Source organism: Cherax quadricarinatus, chromosome 14 (genome assembly GCF_038502225.1).
Source record: "Cherax quadricarinatus isolate ZL_2023a chromosome 14, ASM3850222v1, whole genome shotgun sequence".
Taxonomy (NCBI): domain Eukaryota; kingdom Metazoa; phylum Arthropoda; class Malacostraca; order Decapoda; family Parastacidae; genus Cherax; species Cherax quadricarinatus.
The window spans coordinates 1,212,501-1,231,440 of record NC_091305.1 but is presented as its reverse complement, the minus strand read 5'-3'; the positions used below and the strand labels follow the sequence as shown (position 1 = coordinate 1,231,440).

General features: G+C 39.9%; 1 protein-coding gene across 2 annotated transcripts in view; it reads right to left on the bottom strand.

Moving 5' to 3' along the window:
- Positions 1–18,940, bottom strand: part of LOC128696261 (uncharacterized) — a 107,119-nt gene that overhangs the window by 58,282 nt on the left and 29,897 nt on the right. The window contains exon 1 of one of the 2 annotated variants that reach the window (XM_053787405.2): positions 3,428–3,684. The exons of the other annotated variant lie outside the window; for it this stretch is intronic. Within the exon in view, the coding sequence (XP_053643380.2) occupies positions 3,428–3,621 (194 nt within the window). The 5' untranslated portion in view covers positions 3,622–3,684. Of the gene's footprint in view, positions 1–3,427; positions 3,685–18,940 lie in introns of those variants that run through there. 2 annotated transcript variants of the gene reach the window in all.

The following is an 18,940-nucleotide window of genomic DNA, read 5'->3' as shown; positions in this document are numbered from 1 at the left end:
AGACGTAATTATCCTCCTCAGTTCAACACCTGCTGCCATGATAATTATCTTTCCCCTGGTGAAAAATACACATGGAACTAAATTTTACACTAAATGGGACAGGGAGATCTCACCGCAGGTGCGCGCAGACACGCTATCCTTAGGTCAGCAGATACTTCGGGACAACGGATCCCAACAGAGTCACATATCCTACGGGAGGATGGCTCTTGCCTTTTCTACGGAATATCACTACACTCTTGGCGATGATCATCCTAGATATTACCACACGCTCTAACACACGTCAGAAATTATATGGGAATCTCGTAGTTTCAGTTGTCCCATGGTTGGTGTGAGAGTTTGACACTGGTTGCAAGGTTGCCCAGAAGTTGACGTGTGAGCTGTCACCCAGACAGTGAAGGACATGACTAATAAACTGTAGGTATTATCAAGCCAAATGTTATATTCCCCCTGCTGTATAGCCCTTGTGGCTTAGCGCTTCTTTTTGATTATAATAATATATTCCCCCTAAAATTCATGACAATTCCATATGCTTAGCTCGTTACTTTTTGAAGGAAATCATTTATTGCGACGAGAATGAAAAATGAGGCACAAGTTTCAAAACAGGTATTGATGGGGACAACATTTGGTTCTGTATTATAAATTCATGATTTGATAAATCTCTACACAGAGAAGAGCGTTGTCAGAATAATTGTAAAAAAATAAAACATCTTTTGTGTTAGTTTAACATGTTATACGTCAACTCAAACAAGATATCTACAGTAGCTGGGGTTCACAATAAACCACTGTCGCTTCTACGAGCTCCTTGACCTTAGCTAAAATGGGAATCCATGGCCTCATAAGTGCAGGCGTGCCCATTGTGTCTCGCTGTCAAGGTTTTCTGTGGATCCCACAGTCACTTCAACAGGATGACTGTCTCACAGTTATTCATACACTCCCTCGTAGTTACTCTCTCAGTGCTACTCAACAGTTACTCGCCCGAGTTTGCTCACCTTCCTAGCATAAAGTACATTTATTCCTCGTATCTGCACGATTACGGTATTTTTTTTAAATCACAAATAACACTAAGGTATCTATTTGTATTCACATCATCTGTGGGACAGAAACTGATGGGTTTTGATGGCTTTTGACACTGAGAAAGTTTGGTCAGGGAGCCGGTCGCGAGGAGCTATAACTACCGAAATCGTCTTCAGGTAACCGTCAGGAGCTGCACGAGAGAAAATCTAAAACGACTATTGAGCCGGTTTGATAACACACAAGAGGCGAAATTAACTTCATTGAGATATGGTTAATACATAACTGAGCGAGTGAAGTAAGTGAACAGCCAGTTAAGTAATTCATACAAGACTCGATAAGCGAATTACTAATTTAGTTTACACACGAGGACTTCAGCATGACATCTGAACGAAGAACTGACACTGTTCTGTGATGATAAATATTAGTAAATCTGATTTTAATCTGACAATAACGATTTAAGACAAAATAAAGAGAACACTCTTAATAAATTTAATGTCATTATTATTTTAATAATAATAATAATAATAATAATATCATTAAACTGCTAAATTAGGGCCAATAGTGTTCCTTGTTTTATTAGCTTCAGTAATAGAATCCCAAATATTAGGAATAAATTTCCAAATATTTTGCAACAGTTTAAACTATCACGTAGAAAAGCGCAGAATCTTAATTCTTCTTTCTTCTTCTTCTTCTTCTTGATGCTCCTTCAGCATACAGTACACGGCAAACTATAGTAATATTCATAATGGCTGAATTCACATTGTCGTAATACAAAATTAAATGTGTTGTGACATAGCGACTCTTGTGTCAATGTGTCAAGGTAGAACATGGGAGCGTCTTGAAGACCGTGGGAGAAAGCAGGTGACCATGGGAAAACGGGGAGAGCTGTGGGAGAGAGACTTGTTAACAATGTATTTCCGAGTGTCAGTGACAGTGAGGTTTGTGTGTGTGTGTGTGTGTGTGTGTGTGTGTGTGTGTGTGTGTGTGTGTGTGTGTGTGTGTGTGTGTGTGTGTGTGTGTGTGTGCGCACGCGCTCTGGAGAGAGAAAGTTTGTTACAGAGGATAAAACTACAAGTTCACACTGTATAACATTTATCGCTCGTTGTTGCTAACGTGGAGTGGCCTAACTCTCGTTGCTAATAAGGGTTTGCGATTTCTAAAAATGCTCCGTTGCAGTAGTCTAACACCTTGAGTATAACAGGGAGGTCCTGGAGAGTGCTAACTGCAACCTATAACCTCGTAAGTACCTGCGTCAGGAGACTTAAGAAACCTCAAACTTATTTAAGGGATCATTGCTCAGTGGGTTTGGTTACAGTTTTTTCAAAATCTCTGGCATGTCCGAAGAGATTAGTGACATGTGGTCGAATCCGTGTCCTGGACCACAAAAGTAAGTGCTACGAACTCGCCCGAGAGAGAGAGAGAGAGAGAGAGAGAGAGAGAGAGAGAGAGAGAGAGAGAGAGAGATGAAAAAATTAATGTGACCCGGGTTTTCTGTGATTATTGAGGACACGTAGCCATAAGTGTTTGCATCGCCGAGTGCAAATTGAACTGGGACTGAGGTCTTCATTAGCCGACAGCCGGAGAGTGCTATTAAAGGAACTCATTAGATGGAACGAACTGCTTTCAAAGACTCATCGCGTTTTGGTCTACATCCGTGAAAAATTATATTTTACGAGATACTTTTTTTTTTTGGGTCATGATGTAATGAACTCCATGTTCGCTTGGCAGTCGATTTGTACCTCCAGAGAGGCATTTGTCGGCGGTGGTCTGAGCACCTGGACCACAAATCTCAAATATTTAACGCGGAATTTTCAAATATTTAACAGGGTTCTCAAATATTCACCGGCTCTTGAACATTAGCATGATTAACGCATGACTTAAACATTTATATATGTAACAAATATCCTCCAAAAATAACAAAAAAGGCACAATACCGTGACTGGAACAATACAACAAATGGCCCGCATATAGGAGAGAGGAACTGACGACGACGTTTCGGTCCGACTTGGACCATTTACAAAGTCGGTCCAAGTCGGACCAAAACGTCGTCGTAAGCTCCTCTTTCCTATATGCGGGTTAGTAAATACAGGTACATAGATTATGATACATAGCATATGTGTAGAGAACCTAGGATAACCCAAAAAAGTCAAAATGACTTATTTCCATTGGTGTCCTTTGTATTTCCATTGGGGTTATTTGCTGTATCTTCCAAAAATAACATAGTATACACTACAGTCCAACATTAATATTTTTACGACAACATTATATCAGTGTCATATTTAAGGCGACCCTCAAATATAATTATGTTGAACTATTACAGATGAAAATGCCTCAACTCTTCAATATCAAGAGCATTAAGGACTAACAAAGCCTCAGAAGTGACCCCTTCAACAACAGATAAGAAGTTACTTACAACTGGGTAAACCCAAAACTGTAGACAACAAAAATCGCTAATTGAGGGGATTCTGAAATCCGCAGTTTTCCTGTCAGACATATAAACAAACTTCCGCAACACTTCACTGCCTCAAACGATGACCTTCGCATAGCACCGTAATGACCATTCCTCAGAAGAGTACACACTCTCCATGATGATGCATATATCCACATTCTGCCACAGTTGGGGGGGAGTGGTATACCCTGGCAGGGATATCCCCTGCCTCACTGCACTCGCTAAACTGCCAATCAAAGCTTTATGTGTGCTCTTGGTTGACACGCCGAGATAGTATTGGTTCAGTGGAGAATAGATTCGACCACTGACAACTGGTGAACTAGTGGTAAAATGTTATTTTCAGACGTAATCCCCATATCAAAGTTGTTTCCTAACAAGTTACGTTCCTTGGTGTATAATATATAATGAATGATAGAGATTCAGCGTCGCGACTGGCAGATGGAGAAGGAAGGAGTGGACATTAGATTTATATTTGTATCTCATAAAATTCAAGTAAATTAACAAAACATAAGTAAATAAAAAGAGTGGCATTTGGTCTATACCTAGTAGTGTTTGGTGAAGAGAATTCCATTCCGTGGGATAAAGAGGGTTGAACACGACATGAACACATTCCCTGCAACTCGTAAACCTCAGCAGAACCTGCAATCAGAGTTTTCTATGATTGGAGGATCTTGGTCTCAAGTGGTGTTACAGCACCTCAGAACTTGCGCCCTTTTGTATGCGACGAAGACATTTTGTGTGACTAAGTGAGGGAGACTGAGGTGATATGAAGAATCTGGCGAGCGTGAGAACTTTCACTGGTGAAGAAACGAGTTGTCATGCTTAATATATAAATAGAAAAAAAATGTTTTGACAAGCATGACCCCAAGGTGTAAGTGAAGTGTAAAAAAAATGAATGACTTGAGCCAAAGCAAAATTAACAAAGATTATAACATCGTATCTGTTTTTGATGTAAGAACTAAATACTTCAAACCGAAAAGAAATAAGAAGAGCTGTTACTTGCTAAAACTGATGTATAGGCGAGTGTGGTTAGCTGACACACTATCAACAAGACTCGGCAGTGAATGCTGACATAAGACTAGATCATCGTTGATGTTTTCCTTTCCATGATTACCATTACTAAAGTCTCGTCATCGTCGCCGGAGTTATGTAAACACTCAAACGGTTCACAGATCTTCAGTAAATGGGGAACGTATATCATTGTGTCTTACTCTCTGCGATAGTGACTCCAGAGCAATGGACGGACTGGTTCGTAAATATTGCTGCTGTCCTTGCATCATGAGTGCTCTTACTGGAAACTTGCACTGTGAGTGTACTTGATGGGGAACAGAGTAAAGCAAATCATACCATGGGCGGGGACAGAACCCGCGATCAGAGAGTCTCAAAACTCCAGACCGTTGCGTTAGTATGGTTTGTTTGCAATCGTGTTATTACCATTTCGTGAGTCATGTCGATGGCTTTGAGGGGACTTGAGCTAGAGTTCGTCACGGCCACGCTAGCTGGAGATTCGTCTGTAAAAACTTGCATTTGTGGTCACAGTGGTGTCTATGCTAACCTTTCTATAGTGTAGAAATATACCTAGTTGGATGAATCTTATTTTGGCTAGCTGGTCCAGTGGCTAACGCGATGGTCTGGGGTTTTGAGACTCTCTGATCGGGGGTTCTATCCCCTCCCGTGGTATGGTTTGTTTGCAATCGTGTCATTAAGATTTCGTGAGTCAGAGTAAAGCAAGCCAGTATGTTTTTCCTACTACTGCTACTACGGTGCCCCGTGGCCTAGTAGCTAAAGCTCTCGCTTCACACAGCGACAGTTCGGGTTCGATTCCCTGCGAGAGTAGAATTGGGCATGTTTCTTTACATCGGTTGTCTATGTTCACCCATCAGTAAAATGGGTACCTGGGAGTTAGTATACTGGTGTGGGTCGCATCCTGGGACAAAACTGATATAATTTGCGGGAAATGCTCTACATAACAAGCGACTTTCTATATAACAGGATGTCAGCTATGGTCTCTATAAATTGTATTAAGTTCTTATAGAAATAAAGATATTATTTATTAAACATGTGGCCACGGAAGCAATGACTAGTACACCTCGAATGCTTTAAATTTTCTAAAATTTATTATTATTATTATTATTATTATTATTATTATTATTATTATTGCAATAATCACAAGTACAAAATAGAGTAATGTCATACAGTGCCTGAAGAATGGCAGGGACTCAAGTGTGATCTAAGAATATGGAGGATAATTACAATTCCTTGGATCCAAAGCTCATCACCAACTTCAAGGCACCCAGTGGAAACCCTTCTATGGACAAGTTACAGGATATGCCCATAATGATATGGAACCTCCCATTTCACCCTGTTTCTTTTTTTGCCGTGTGTGGGATTTTGTGTTACATTTCCTGACATAAAATGACTGATACACGAGAGAAATCGTCTGAAGTATGTTAAACTTTCTTTTGACTTTCATTAGAACGATATGCAGTTACATTGACAAAGTGTCAACAGAACTGAAATCCTGAACGATTACTCATTTCTATTCAAACCTTACAAAAGTACAGAGGACGAAAGAAAACGAAAGGAGTCAATGATCCCAAAAGGAGTCAGTTTGAAGAGGAAATACCTAATCACTTAATTAGTTATTTAATGATTAAGAAACACCTAATTATCTAAGTTTTGTCTCTGACGTTCATTATAAAGAACAGTCTTGTCGCTACAATTTTAATGTGTTCTCTGTGGTGATGTAAACATCTATCTTCTCAGTAAACATATACAACCAATAAAGTATTTACATCACTGCTAATTAGAAATACATATACTATGGTATCATATATAATTATCTATATAAGACTTTGGCATCAGCGTAAATTGCCTTAAAGTAGTATAATCGAACAGACTCTTAACATCAACGCTAATATAACTTGTTTCGTTAGGGACAGTTAAGTTATAGGTACAAAAAGCACGCCACAATTAGCGTCTTAGAATGACCACAGAAAGGTCATTAGTGAATAGTTTGTAAATTGCTCCTGGCGATTGGTTGCATTCCCCACTACACAGGTAAGTTGAGGAGGGGAAGGGGGGAATTGCAGGGTTTGGGGGGTAGCGAGAGTTAATCTGGAGTACTGGTGGGAAGGATAATATGAGGTGAGGAGGCGGGTGGTGTCAGTGTTACGGATGGTGATAGTGACGGTTAGGAAGTGGTGTAAGGAGGGATGTACGGTAGCGAAATTTGGAGGGTGGTGGGGGGTAAGAGTGTTAACGGAGGTAGTAAGATTTGAAAACGAAAAATGGGTGTGTGAGAGAATGAAGCAGGGAGGTGATGTGGGGTGAGGGAGTGAAGGGGAGAGGTAGAGCGTGAGGGTGGAAAGGGAAGAGGGATATTAAAGGTGTGTAAGCTACCCACTCTCGCATCACGAATGATAATTGTTCAGATCAAATTGCCATTCCTAAAACTAACAGTTGGATGGAGCCTATTACGTCGGCATGGTGTAGTGGTTAGAGCGCTGACCTGTTAATTTTGGGACTGGCTTACCATGGGTTCGAATCTTGGCCGTTCAGTGAAATAAAGAAATAGTATTTGTAAGTTGAATTATAAAAATAATAAGTACGTAAACTTTGCCACCCATCAGGAGAACGTGAACACTGCTCAGCCTGGTACTGTAAGGGAAGGGGAGGTGGATCCTCCTCACTGTGATACTCAAACACCTTCACTCTGCATCCCGCAAGGAGGAAGTAAATACTACCTGAACAGCGTTAGAAGGGCGTGGATTCTCCTACAGTGTTCCGAACACCTAACTCCGTGTCCCGTAAGGAGGAAGTATACACTGCCTGGCATAGCGTTATAAGGGCGTGGATCCTTCTTATGTGATGCTCCAAGAGGTGCTGAGTGCTCCTGGGCAGTTTTATGCTGTTAGCAATGGCCTGGTGGCTATTACTCATTTGGAGTCGCTGAACCAATCTTGCTAATTTTTTTCTTCTTGTATAGAACAATGAGCTCCTTACACCATAATAATATAGATTTACTAAAGATGTTTGTTGATTAGATAAGGAATCAACGTTACACTGGACTAATAGGAACAAAGAAAAAACTTATAAAATTCACTAAGCAGACTTGAATTGCGTAAAAAACTTCTTGGTAAATATTAGTCTGTTGATTCTTGTTGGTGTTGCATTGTGTTGAGGAGTAAGAGGAGAACAGGAGGGGGAGTAGAAGAGTGAGGGAGATGGTGAGTTACGTCTCTCTTCGGAGGAGTGATATAGATTGTATTGTATATTTATTAAGATCTTCCTACCGGAAAACTTTTCTATACATGATAAATCAATTACTGTTTATTTAAGAATTAATTAGTAATCACAGGACCTGAAAATATAGGCTCACTTGTGTATCATGCTTGTACCATAATATTTTGGGAAGAGCTTCAGTAGTCAGTCATCGGTGAGATTATTTTAATTTATTTTGATTTAACTGCATCAAAAATTTTGAGATGAGATGAGATGAGATTAAGACACATGTGCAACATCTGGGTATCTTTATTGTAGACGTTTCGCCAGCCAGTGGCTTTATCAATACAAATTCCAGGGCATAACTTGAAGACAGTAGAACTATGTACAGAAGATGAGGTAATCAGTCCCTCAACCATTCGTACACATCAAAAATTTTGTTGGTATAAATTTCCTTTCGCCAAACAAAACATTTTGGCGTAAAGACTTCCTTAGCAAAATGGAATTTCAAATATAAATATTGTATGAAGAGAAAATGCAAGAAAGATAATGAGACGAACAGGCGGAAATAATAATAGCACTGACAGACAGATAAACAAGTAGATAAATAGATAGACATTGACACACACACACACACACACACACACACACACATACAGTTTTAAGATGAGGTATGATAAATCTCATGGAGCAGGGAGAGAGAGGACCTAGTAGCGACTAATGAAGAGGCCGGGCCAGGAGCTATGAATCGACCCCTGCAACCACAATTAGGTCAGTACACACTCACATACACAGGGAGGTGCCACCGAAATTTTCCCCTTGCATCACCTTGCGGAAGTAACCATTCAGTGGACTCAGGTGCATCACATAACCGAGTTCTAACAACGTAATTTTTTGTTCCTTGTGGCAAGTAACTTCTACTTTTGTGGTTCGTGCCTCTTTTTGATCTGTACCTCAAGAGAGCAGAGAAATATCGTGGGCTCAGAGTGTTGGCCCCACCGGGAAAGGCATCACTGTGCTGGATGGCTGACCACCAGCAAGCGACTATGGTACGATGATTCTTCTGTTGCTCAAGAAATTAATTTCAGTACTTTTTTCCTACGGCTTTTGTTGGCAACAAAAGGCTCCTCATCGTATTGTTATGGTCAAGGAATGGGAAGAGTGAACATTAGCGGAGTTTCTATGGACTCTCTTGATATTAGTGATCATTATTATTACAAATTTTTATAATAATAATAATATTGTAAAAAATATTAATAATAATAATAATTATTATTATATAAAAATAATTATTTATTATTATTATTATTATTATTATTATTATTATTATTATTATTATTAAGTGTTTACTATTACATTTATTATTACAGTTTCGTCTACCTGTCTGGTTGTTGGTTCTTACGTAGCCTCAATAATGTCACAAGAACTCTGAAAAAGTCAAGAAAATATTCGTTACAATTTTCACTAATGAAGCGCAGTAAAGTCAAGTCTGAATGACTTCCAGACAGAACAGAAGACGCCTTTATTAAAACAACGTTTCTCTCGAGGACACTGTTATGAAGCTGTGCATGCACCGAACGTTGTCTTGTACTTTCCGTACTCTGCCTCCCAGCTTTCAAAGATGTTACTGGAGGAATTTGAATCTGGGTTAAAAGTCGCTACCCAGGCCATTTAAAGTCACAGCTGAGTACTGTGTTAGCTGTATTTATGGAGAGAATGAACCACAACGTAGGCCTTACTACCCAATGTTGATCTGAAAAAGTTTTTTTTTTTTTGTATGAATTTTAGTATTGTGCAGGAATATTCTCTATTGGTAGTGGGTGGATAGCGAAGAGAAGAAAAGTCTCCCACGTCAATACTTGCAAACGCAGGCATACACACACACACACAAACACACACACACACACACACACACACACACACACCAAGGTGGACAGAGATAGGATGTTCCAGAGAGGGGACACAGGGACAAGGGGTCACAACTGGAAGCTGAAGACTCAGACGAGTCACAGGGACGTTAGGAAGTATTTCTTCAGTCATAGAGTTGTCAGCAAGTGGAATAGCCTAGCAAGTGAAGTAGTGGAGGCAGGAACCATACATAGTTTTAAGAAGAGGTATGACAAAGCTCAGGAAGCAGAGAGAGAGAGGATCCAGTAGCGATCAGTGAAGAGGCGGGGCCAGGAGCTGAGTCTCGACCCCTGCAACCACAATTAGGTGAGTACAATTAGGTGAGTACACCAGTTTGGAACCCTCACCTAGCCAAGCATCTAAGGAAACTAGAGAAAGTGCAAAGTTTGCAACAAGACTAGTCCCGGACCTAAGAGGTATGTCCTACGAGGAGAGGTTAAGGGAAATCGACCTGACGACACTGGAAGACAGGAGAGTTAGGGGGGGATATGATAACGATATATAAAATACTGAGAGGTATAGACAACGTGGACAGAGACAGGATGTTCCAGAGATGGGACACAGCAGCAAGGGGTCACAGTTGGAAGCTGAAGATTCAGATGAACCGCGGGGATGTTAGGAAGTATTTCTTCAGTCACAGAGTTGTCAGGAAGTGGAATAGCCTGGGTAGTGATTGTAGACAGCCTGTACTGTCTGCACAGACAGCCCATGCTGTCTGCCAGCTTAGTTCATATTTCGCGCCACTCAGGTGCTGCCCTCTGTAGCAAGGCCTCTAGGCAGGCACGCCAGCCTGCCGGCCCATGCCTCGCCCTCACTCACACAGCGGCCTAGCAGGAAGACACAAGGCCTCCCAGCTCTCTCTCGTGGGATGGCCCTGCCCGGGCCATGGGCACAAACACACAAGCCTGTGTAACCCACCACTACTTAACAATAAAGTAAGAAGTCTCCGAAGACGTATCATTAACTCCTCGCTTACAACACCTACCAAACAAGCCCGTTATATGATGTACTGGAGGCAGGATCAATACATAGCTTTAAGAAGAGGTATTGTAAAGCTCACGGAGCGGGAAGAGTGACTGGGCAGCGGCCAGTTGAAGAGGTGGGGCCAGGAGCTGTGAATCGATCCCCGCAACTACAACTGAGTACACACACACACACACAGACACAGACACAGACACACACACACACACACACACACACACACACACACACACACACACACACACACACACACACACACACACACACACACACACACACACACACACAACCACCTACAGGTGAGTACATGGGTGGGTAAGTAATGCAGTGGACCAGTCATACAGTTCCAGGTATCCTGCACATTGCGTCCCTCTCTGGTGAGTCTAGACCAGGAAGTCTCGTCACTGCCTTGTGTATAAATTACACCCTAAGAATGATAACAATTACATTTCTAGTAGCGCTGATATTTCCTTAACAATTATATTGAAACATTAAATGCCAAGTCAATAATGAGCAGCTTTCTACATAATATATTTCTATTCGTACATTATTAATCTATCGTCAGATTTTTATAGTCTAAAATTAGTTCTTTCCGGTCAATTTTTTTTTATCTCTAATAAACTTTTAAGTTTTTAATACTGTATTATTGGTTCTTTCTTGTTTTTTCTTGGTTTTTCTAATCTATTTTTGGTTTACTTTGTCTCTTTCAGAGACAGCCGTCTTGATTACTACGCACTGTGACACTTGTGACGCATTGATGTTGACATCACATAGTCTTGAAGGCTTGTGACACTTGTGCAACACATTCATAGAGGTCTGTGACGCACTGATACTAACACACCTTCCTGGAGTGTTGTGACGCACTGATGCTAAGGAAACACTGGGAGTCTTGTGACGCTAAGGCAACACTGGAAGGCTTGTGACGCTAAGGCAACACTGGAAGGCTTGTGACGCTAAGGCAACACAAAAGTTTTTCTGCCGTTGTTTCTTCCATGTCACTGAACCTTTGATATATTTTTTTTCATTCTTCGGGTGGGTGAGTTCTCTTTACTTATCGAGGTACTGTTTGTATTGTTGCTGCTACTACTGTTGTTGTTGTTACAGCTGTTGTTGCTGATGGGGCTAATGCTATGGTTAATCTGTTGTTACAACTACTACTACTGCTGGAACAGCTACTGCTGATGCACTACAACTACGACTCTTTCCAATAACAACGACCAATAAGTGCCTCCTTCTCAAAAGCTTAAATCGAAGCATCTCTAAACGCGCACAGAGCAAAATAAACACACCGATTAATTAAAGCAATACGCTCACTCATAGTACAGTAATAAGCCATCAAGAATGCATCCTTTGTACTCGAACTCAACTTTTGCTACTTACATAAGCGGAGAAAACGCGACTTTCACTACAACGCCAATAATTTCACGCCTGCGCGTTTTCTTCCCGACCGTGTAACGAAAAGTGCGTTCCTGTGACATGCAGTGCCACCCGCAGATGACAACCTAAACTCCGGTGCCACCATATAGATTGGGACGCAGAGACGTCGTTGTATTCATTACGTATGATTATTGCATTCTGGCGCCTCTATAATTGGGCCACAACCGGGATTATCGATTATCGGATGGAATATAATTACGTCTGGGTGTTGCAACATATGAGGCATTAATGAATGTGACTAGGTGTACCCTGTGTATGTATGGCTCCCCTGGGGTGTCTCTCCCTGAGGTGTTTCCTAGGTAGGGGCTCCTGTGTCAAGGATGATGTTCAGGTGTTATTACTGTGGCAAGGTCAAGGTCAAGGTCAAGGTCATCTAATACTTTTACCTTGTTATTGTGTTCTGATTAATTTTTATTCCTACTACTCATTCTTTTCTTTTTTCTTTTTTTGTTCTTCCCTTTCCTTTCCTTCCTTTTCTTTCTTCTTATAGTATAATAATAATAATAATAATAATAATAATAATAATAATAATAATAATAATAATAATAATAATAATAATAATAATAATAATAATAATAATAATAATAATAATAATAATAATAAAATTACTGTAACTAACACTACTTACAATATTTACACTATATGTAACTATTATTATTATTATTATTATTATTATTATTATTATTATTATTATTATTATTATTATTATTATTATTATTATTTTATTTTTAACTATATTTGACTATCTCCTCCAGTTGTCACTCACTAAATTGGTCTGATGGGTTTGGTTTATCTTGGAAGGTCAACAATACCCTGGGAAATCACCAACATAGTGACACTGGGAGGTCACCAGCACAGTGACACTGGGAGGTCATCAGCAAAATGACCCTGGGAAGTCACCAGCACAGTGACCCAGGGAGGTCACCAGTACAATGACCCTGGGAGATCACCAGCATAGCACAGTGACCCTGGGAAACCACCAGCACAATGACCCTGGGAGGTCACAGACTCCCATTTCGTTAGTGTCCTCTTCACCCGCTCATCAAACACCTTGTTAGTTCACTGGTCCTGGCTTCTTTGTCTAAGGAATTCTAACTGGGTGATCCGTCAGCCTCTGCCTGTTAGCGTTGCGTGCACGAGCTCTCACCCAGGCCAGCCATCAGGCACGTTCACGTTGTTAATTTTGTTACGTCTTTGTCTAGTGTTTATTGGGTCAGACTTTGGTCAAACAAGATTTAATCTCCTACTTCTGACCAGCTTGAATCTTGCCAGAGCCAAGCTGGTCAGATCTAGGCTGGTCAGGTTAAGCTGGTCAGGTTCCAGATGGTCAGGTTCAAGCTGACCAGGTTTGAGCTGGTCAGATCCAAGCTGGTCAGGTTAAGCTGATCAAGTTCCAGATGGTCAGGTTCAAGCTGACCAGGTTTGAGCTGGTCAGATCCAAGCTGGTCAGGTTAAGCTGATCAAGCTCCAGATAGTCAGGTCCAAGTTGATCAGATTCAGGTTGGTGAGGTTCAAACTTATTTTTTAAACAAACACTATAAAGAAAGATTCAGAATACTTATAATATTATCTGTAGGAAAACAAGGACATGTCATCCAGATCAATAAAGTTGAAGTTGGTGAAGGGCTCTTGATCCAAGGAACTGAAGCTACTCACCCTTCCTTTGATCAGCTCTGCCTCCCACTCCCCAGGCTTTCTATAACACCTACGTTTTTTATCTACTGCAAGCAGTGTCTCCTCTGCCCCTCTGATGTTTGCGTGCTTTCCTGCGTACCTGCTTTCCTGGGTGACTGCTTGCATTCCTTCCTGCTGATTGCTTGCATCCCAGCATGCCAGCTTGCCTGCCTGTCTGCTTGTCTTCCTACCTGCCTTCTGCCTTCCTGCATACACCACTTGCTTGCTTCTTCCCTTCTTGCTAGCCTGTTTGCCCATATGCTGTTCTGCCTATTTGCCAAGTCCTTATCAGCCTGCTGACCGGCCAAAGGGGTGTTCATCAAGAACACCCTTCCTCAGGTGTAGTAGTCCTATCACAGTATGAGATTTTGTTTTATGATATATGACTTGTTAAGGCAAATTTTGCACACTCATACATTTAGTATACTCGTACACATACCTTTTACATGACGCCTACATAAGGACCACATGACACACATGACGACCACATGACGTGTTCTCAAGTGGGAAAAAGGGAGCGAGTCTAGGGAGAGGAGGGTAATAGGAAGTGAAAGAAAAGTCGTTGAGGCTGTGTGTGTGTGTGTGTGTGTGTGTGTGTGTGTGTGTGTGTGTGTGTGGCGTAGTTAGTGGGTCACCATACCAGCATAATCGACATCGAGCCTGGTACTACTAGTGAATTATCATTACGGCTTACCTTCAAGGGGGTAGGGGGTGCCTTGGTGATAGGACAGGGCTCTTGATTCAAGAAATTGAAACTACTCTCCCTTGGGATTAATGCCTGATTACCTCCCATTCTTAAAGGAGTTTGACACTGGTTGACCAGACGGTCAACAAGGAAATCTTTCCTTCAGTCAGACTGGAACTGTTCACGGTCACCAAACCTGCCTAGAAGTGTTCAGTCACCACACCTGCCTAGAAGTGTTCACGGCCATCACAACTGCCTGGAATTGTTCACTAAGCTATAATCAGGTAAGGTCACTACACCTTACCAGGACCAGGTAAGATCATCACATATATTGAGGATCAGGTAGGGTTGTCCTGCATGACCAGGATGAAGTAAGATCACCACACCTGACCAGGCTGAGGTAGGGTCACCACACCTGACCAGGCTGAGGTAGGGTCACCACACCTGACCAGGCTGAGGTAGGGTCACTACACCTGACTTACCTCACCTGCTTTTCCTTGATGCTTCTGTTTGCGGTCTTCTGTTTACGCTCTGTTGGTTTCATTAAAACATAACTGATGGGATTTTTTCTTAGAATGTCAGAGACAATGGAGGGTAGAAAGAAAACAGAGAACACAAAGAAAGATAAAACATTATTAAAGGACTTTAGAGAAAACCCATTCATGCACAAACACAACCGCAGGTCAAGTATAACAACACAAGCTTGGAGCTCACAGCTAATTAAGAACATACATAAGACAGAAAATAGCCAGAAGTTTGCAACCAGAACAGTTACGGTGTTGAATTGATTGAGCTGTGAGAAGAGGCTTGAGAGTAAGACAAAACATGATGATGATAACAAGAAGGGACTGGCAAGGTGGATAAGAACAGATTTTGGAGAGTCAGGACAAGGAAACATCGATGACAACTTAAGTCGTAAATTTACCATACAAACTTAAGGGAATACTCAGTTAAGGTAGCTAGGAAGTTGAGTGACTGAAGAGGAAGCACTGGAGGTGGATTCAATAAGTAGCTTCACATGCAGGTACAACAGAGTCCAATTAGCTAGGAAACTACAAAATCGGTCATCTGTGACACAGAATCGGGGCCAGGAGGTGTGTACTAATTCCCGCAACCACACCTAAGTATCTCAATACGCTAACTCAGCTCTCTTGCTACTCACAAGACAGCTGATGCAGCGTGAAATTAAATCGAAATTTTTGATGCATACTTTTCTTGTTTAGCACATAGTGTCCGTCAGTGTCTTAAGTTGCTCCACACGCTCTTCAGACTCTTTCTTCTCCACACTCTTTGATCTTAAGGAAATTAATTTACGATAGAAAACCTCTCCATAGCAAAAACAACGACTAAAAGACTCCCTAGAGTGCTATTGACGCCCACACTCGATGTTCCTTGTGTGATCCTGTGCTGGGTTATAATGCTCCTCCTTGTTTGATCCCTGTTGTTTCCAGTCACCTGTTGTATCGAGTATTCTGTTGTTTACAGTCTTCTATTGCATCCAGCCACCTGTTGTATTTACTCTTATATTGCATCGATACGTTACGTCACTTAGGATTCCTACTTATCATCTTCTCAGTACTGTATATCATTTATGTTATGATGTATTCTGTAAACTCACTCACTCACTCACACACTCTCTCTCTCTCTCTCTCTCTCTCTCTCTCTCTCTCTCTCTCTCTCTCTCTCTCTCTCTCTCTCTCTCCAGTGTATCCCCATAGAAAAAGTAGATATCTGTTAATATGGGGGGGGGGGGTTCATGTTTACATTGTTTTGAAGAATTTTTAGCTGTCTTACAATCATTGATATAAGAGCAGAGGCTTAGCTTCCTGGGTCATCGAGATGCTAGATGGCAACTAGTGGAGCTCCTCATACTCTCCCTACCAGTATAAATGCAAGAACGCTCATCACATTTCTTTGTATTCTGCTCATGAAGACCTCAGTTGGAGGTTGAAGTATACAGATTACAACACTTTCTCATTTTTGACTCATGTTGGATTTCCTCTCTCTGTGCTCATAACACTTTGTTGCATCAATAAACATTCAAACATCCTTATATATATATATATATATATATATATATATATATATATATATATATATATATATATATATATATATATATATATATATATTATTGTACCCACGGAACAAGTGGCATATACATATATATATATATATATATATATATATATATATATATGGAGTGTATATATATATATATATATATATATATATATATATATATATATATATATATATATATATATATATATATATATATATATATATATATATATATATGGTTTAGAAAGACACGTAAGCAAACACTATAACATATTTATTAGAAAACGTTTCGGTCCTGGGACCTTGATCACTTCTAGCATACAGAGGTAGAAAGACATTATATATATAGGTGGAGAGTGAGGTGTGACGCACGTGACCTGAGGAATGTCATAAGAACATAAGAATGGAGGAACACTGTAGAAGGCCTACTGACCCATGCGAGGCAGGTCCTTATCAAAACAACCTCTACCTATGATGAGGACGGGTAGACGATGAAATCATGTGACTCCTGTGTTGTTGGGTTGGTGCTGCTTAAGTATCATGTATGCCAATGTTTTTGAAATTTTGTAGTTTCCAGTGTTGCGTTCTATAGTGTCGGTGACGGCGATTAGTGAGGCTTCTAGGGACCGTCGGCGTCTGAGGTCTGGTTCGGTGAGAACGAGTTGTGCCTCATTCCAGTTCATCAAATGTCCTGTGGAGTCTCTGTGGAGGACACAGGCGTACCTTACATCGTCTCTGTTAGAGGCATTTCGATGCTCATTCAGGCGGACTGCAAGATCTCTGCCTGTCTCGCCTACATATTTCTTGGGACAGAACCCACAGGGGATAGTGTAGACGCCTGCTGTAGAAGTTTGAGGTGTGGGGCTGCGTTTCGTAGTGAGGTCTTTGATAGATGATGTGTTTATGGTGGAAACGTTGATGTTACTCATAGCAAGTGCCCGACGAGTATTCGTGGCAACATCACCAAATGGGAGTACTATGAACTGCTTAGGGGGCTGTTCCATGGGCGGTTTGTTGAGGATAGCTTGTGCCTTGAGTCTGCAATCTCGGATGAAGAAAGATGGGAACTGATGACGTGTAAAGGCTTGTGTTATGTAAGTACATTCTTCTTCTAGAAAACAAGGGCTGGAGATGCGAAGAGCTCTCAAGAAGAAGCCAATGAGGACTCCTCTCTTAGTGCGGGTGTCTTGGTGTGAATAAAAGTGTATAAGATCGTCCTTGTTAGTAGGTTTTCTATACACTTTGAAGAGAAGTTTGTCACTGTCGGGAGATCTGCACAGTAGAACGTCTAGGAAAGGAAGTTTGCCATCATTTTCGAGTTCAAGTGTAAACTTTATTGATGGTTCAACTGCATTGATCTTGTTGAGAAGGGCCTGGATATTGAGACGTCTCGGATAGAAAACCAATATAACATCCAGACCCTTCTCAACAAGATCAATGCAGTTGAACCATTTGCTTACGTGTCTTTCTAAACCAGCTTGTCGGTATTTATTACCAAGGTTTATACCATACATATATATATATATATATATATATATATATATATATATATATATATATATATATATATATATATATATATATATATATATATATGTCGTGCCGAATATGTAAAACTGGTCAATTAGCAAGAACTCATTTAAAATTAAGTCCTTTCTAAAATTTTCTCTTATACGTCTAAAGATATATTTGTTTTCATTAATGTTGATGAAAAAAATTTTAATTTTGCACCAAAAGAATCTTTGAAAACTTACCTAACCTTATTATAACAAGAACAATTTATTTTAGCCTAACCCAACTAAATATATTTTAGATTTGTTTACAATAATTTAATACTAAACAAACGCAGTGAAATATATTTTTTTCGTTAGGTTCAGAATGATTTTGGCGAAATTATTACATACACAAATTTTCACTTGTCCTATATGGCAAGATGAGCGTTGCTATTTAAGCCAAGATCGCAAGTTCTGCCTATTCGGCACGACATATATAGATATATATATATATATATATATATATATATATATATATATATATATATATATACATATATATATATATATATATATATATATATATATATATATATATATATATTTATATATATATATATATATATATATATATATATATATATATATATTTATATATTTATATATATATATATATATATATATATATATATATAATATATATATAAATATATATATTATATATATATATATTATATATATATATGGAGAAAAAGAGAGAGGTTAAGAGAGTGGTGAAGCAATGTAAAAAGAGAGCAAATGAGAGAGTGGGTGAGATGTTATCAACAAATTTTGTTGAAAATAAGGAAAAGTTTTGGAGTGAGATTAACAAGTTAAGAAAGCCTAGAGAACAAATGGATTTGTCAGTTAAAAATAGGAGAGGAGAGTTATTAAATGGAGAGTTAGAGGTATTGGGAAGATGGAGGGAATATTTTGAGGAATTGTTAAATGTTGATGAAGATAGGGAAGCTG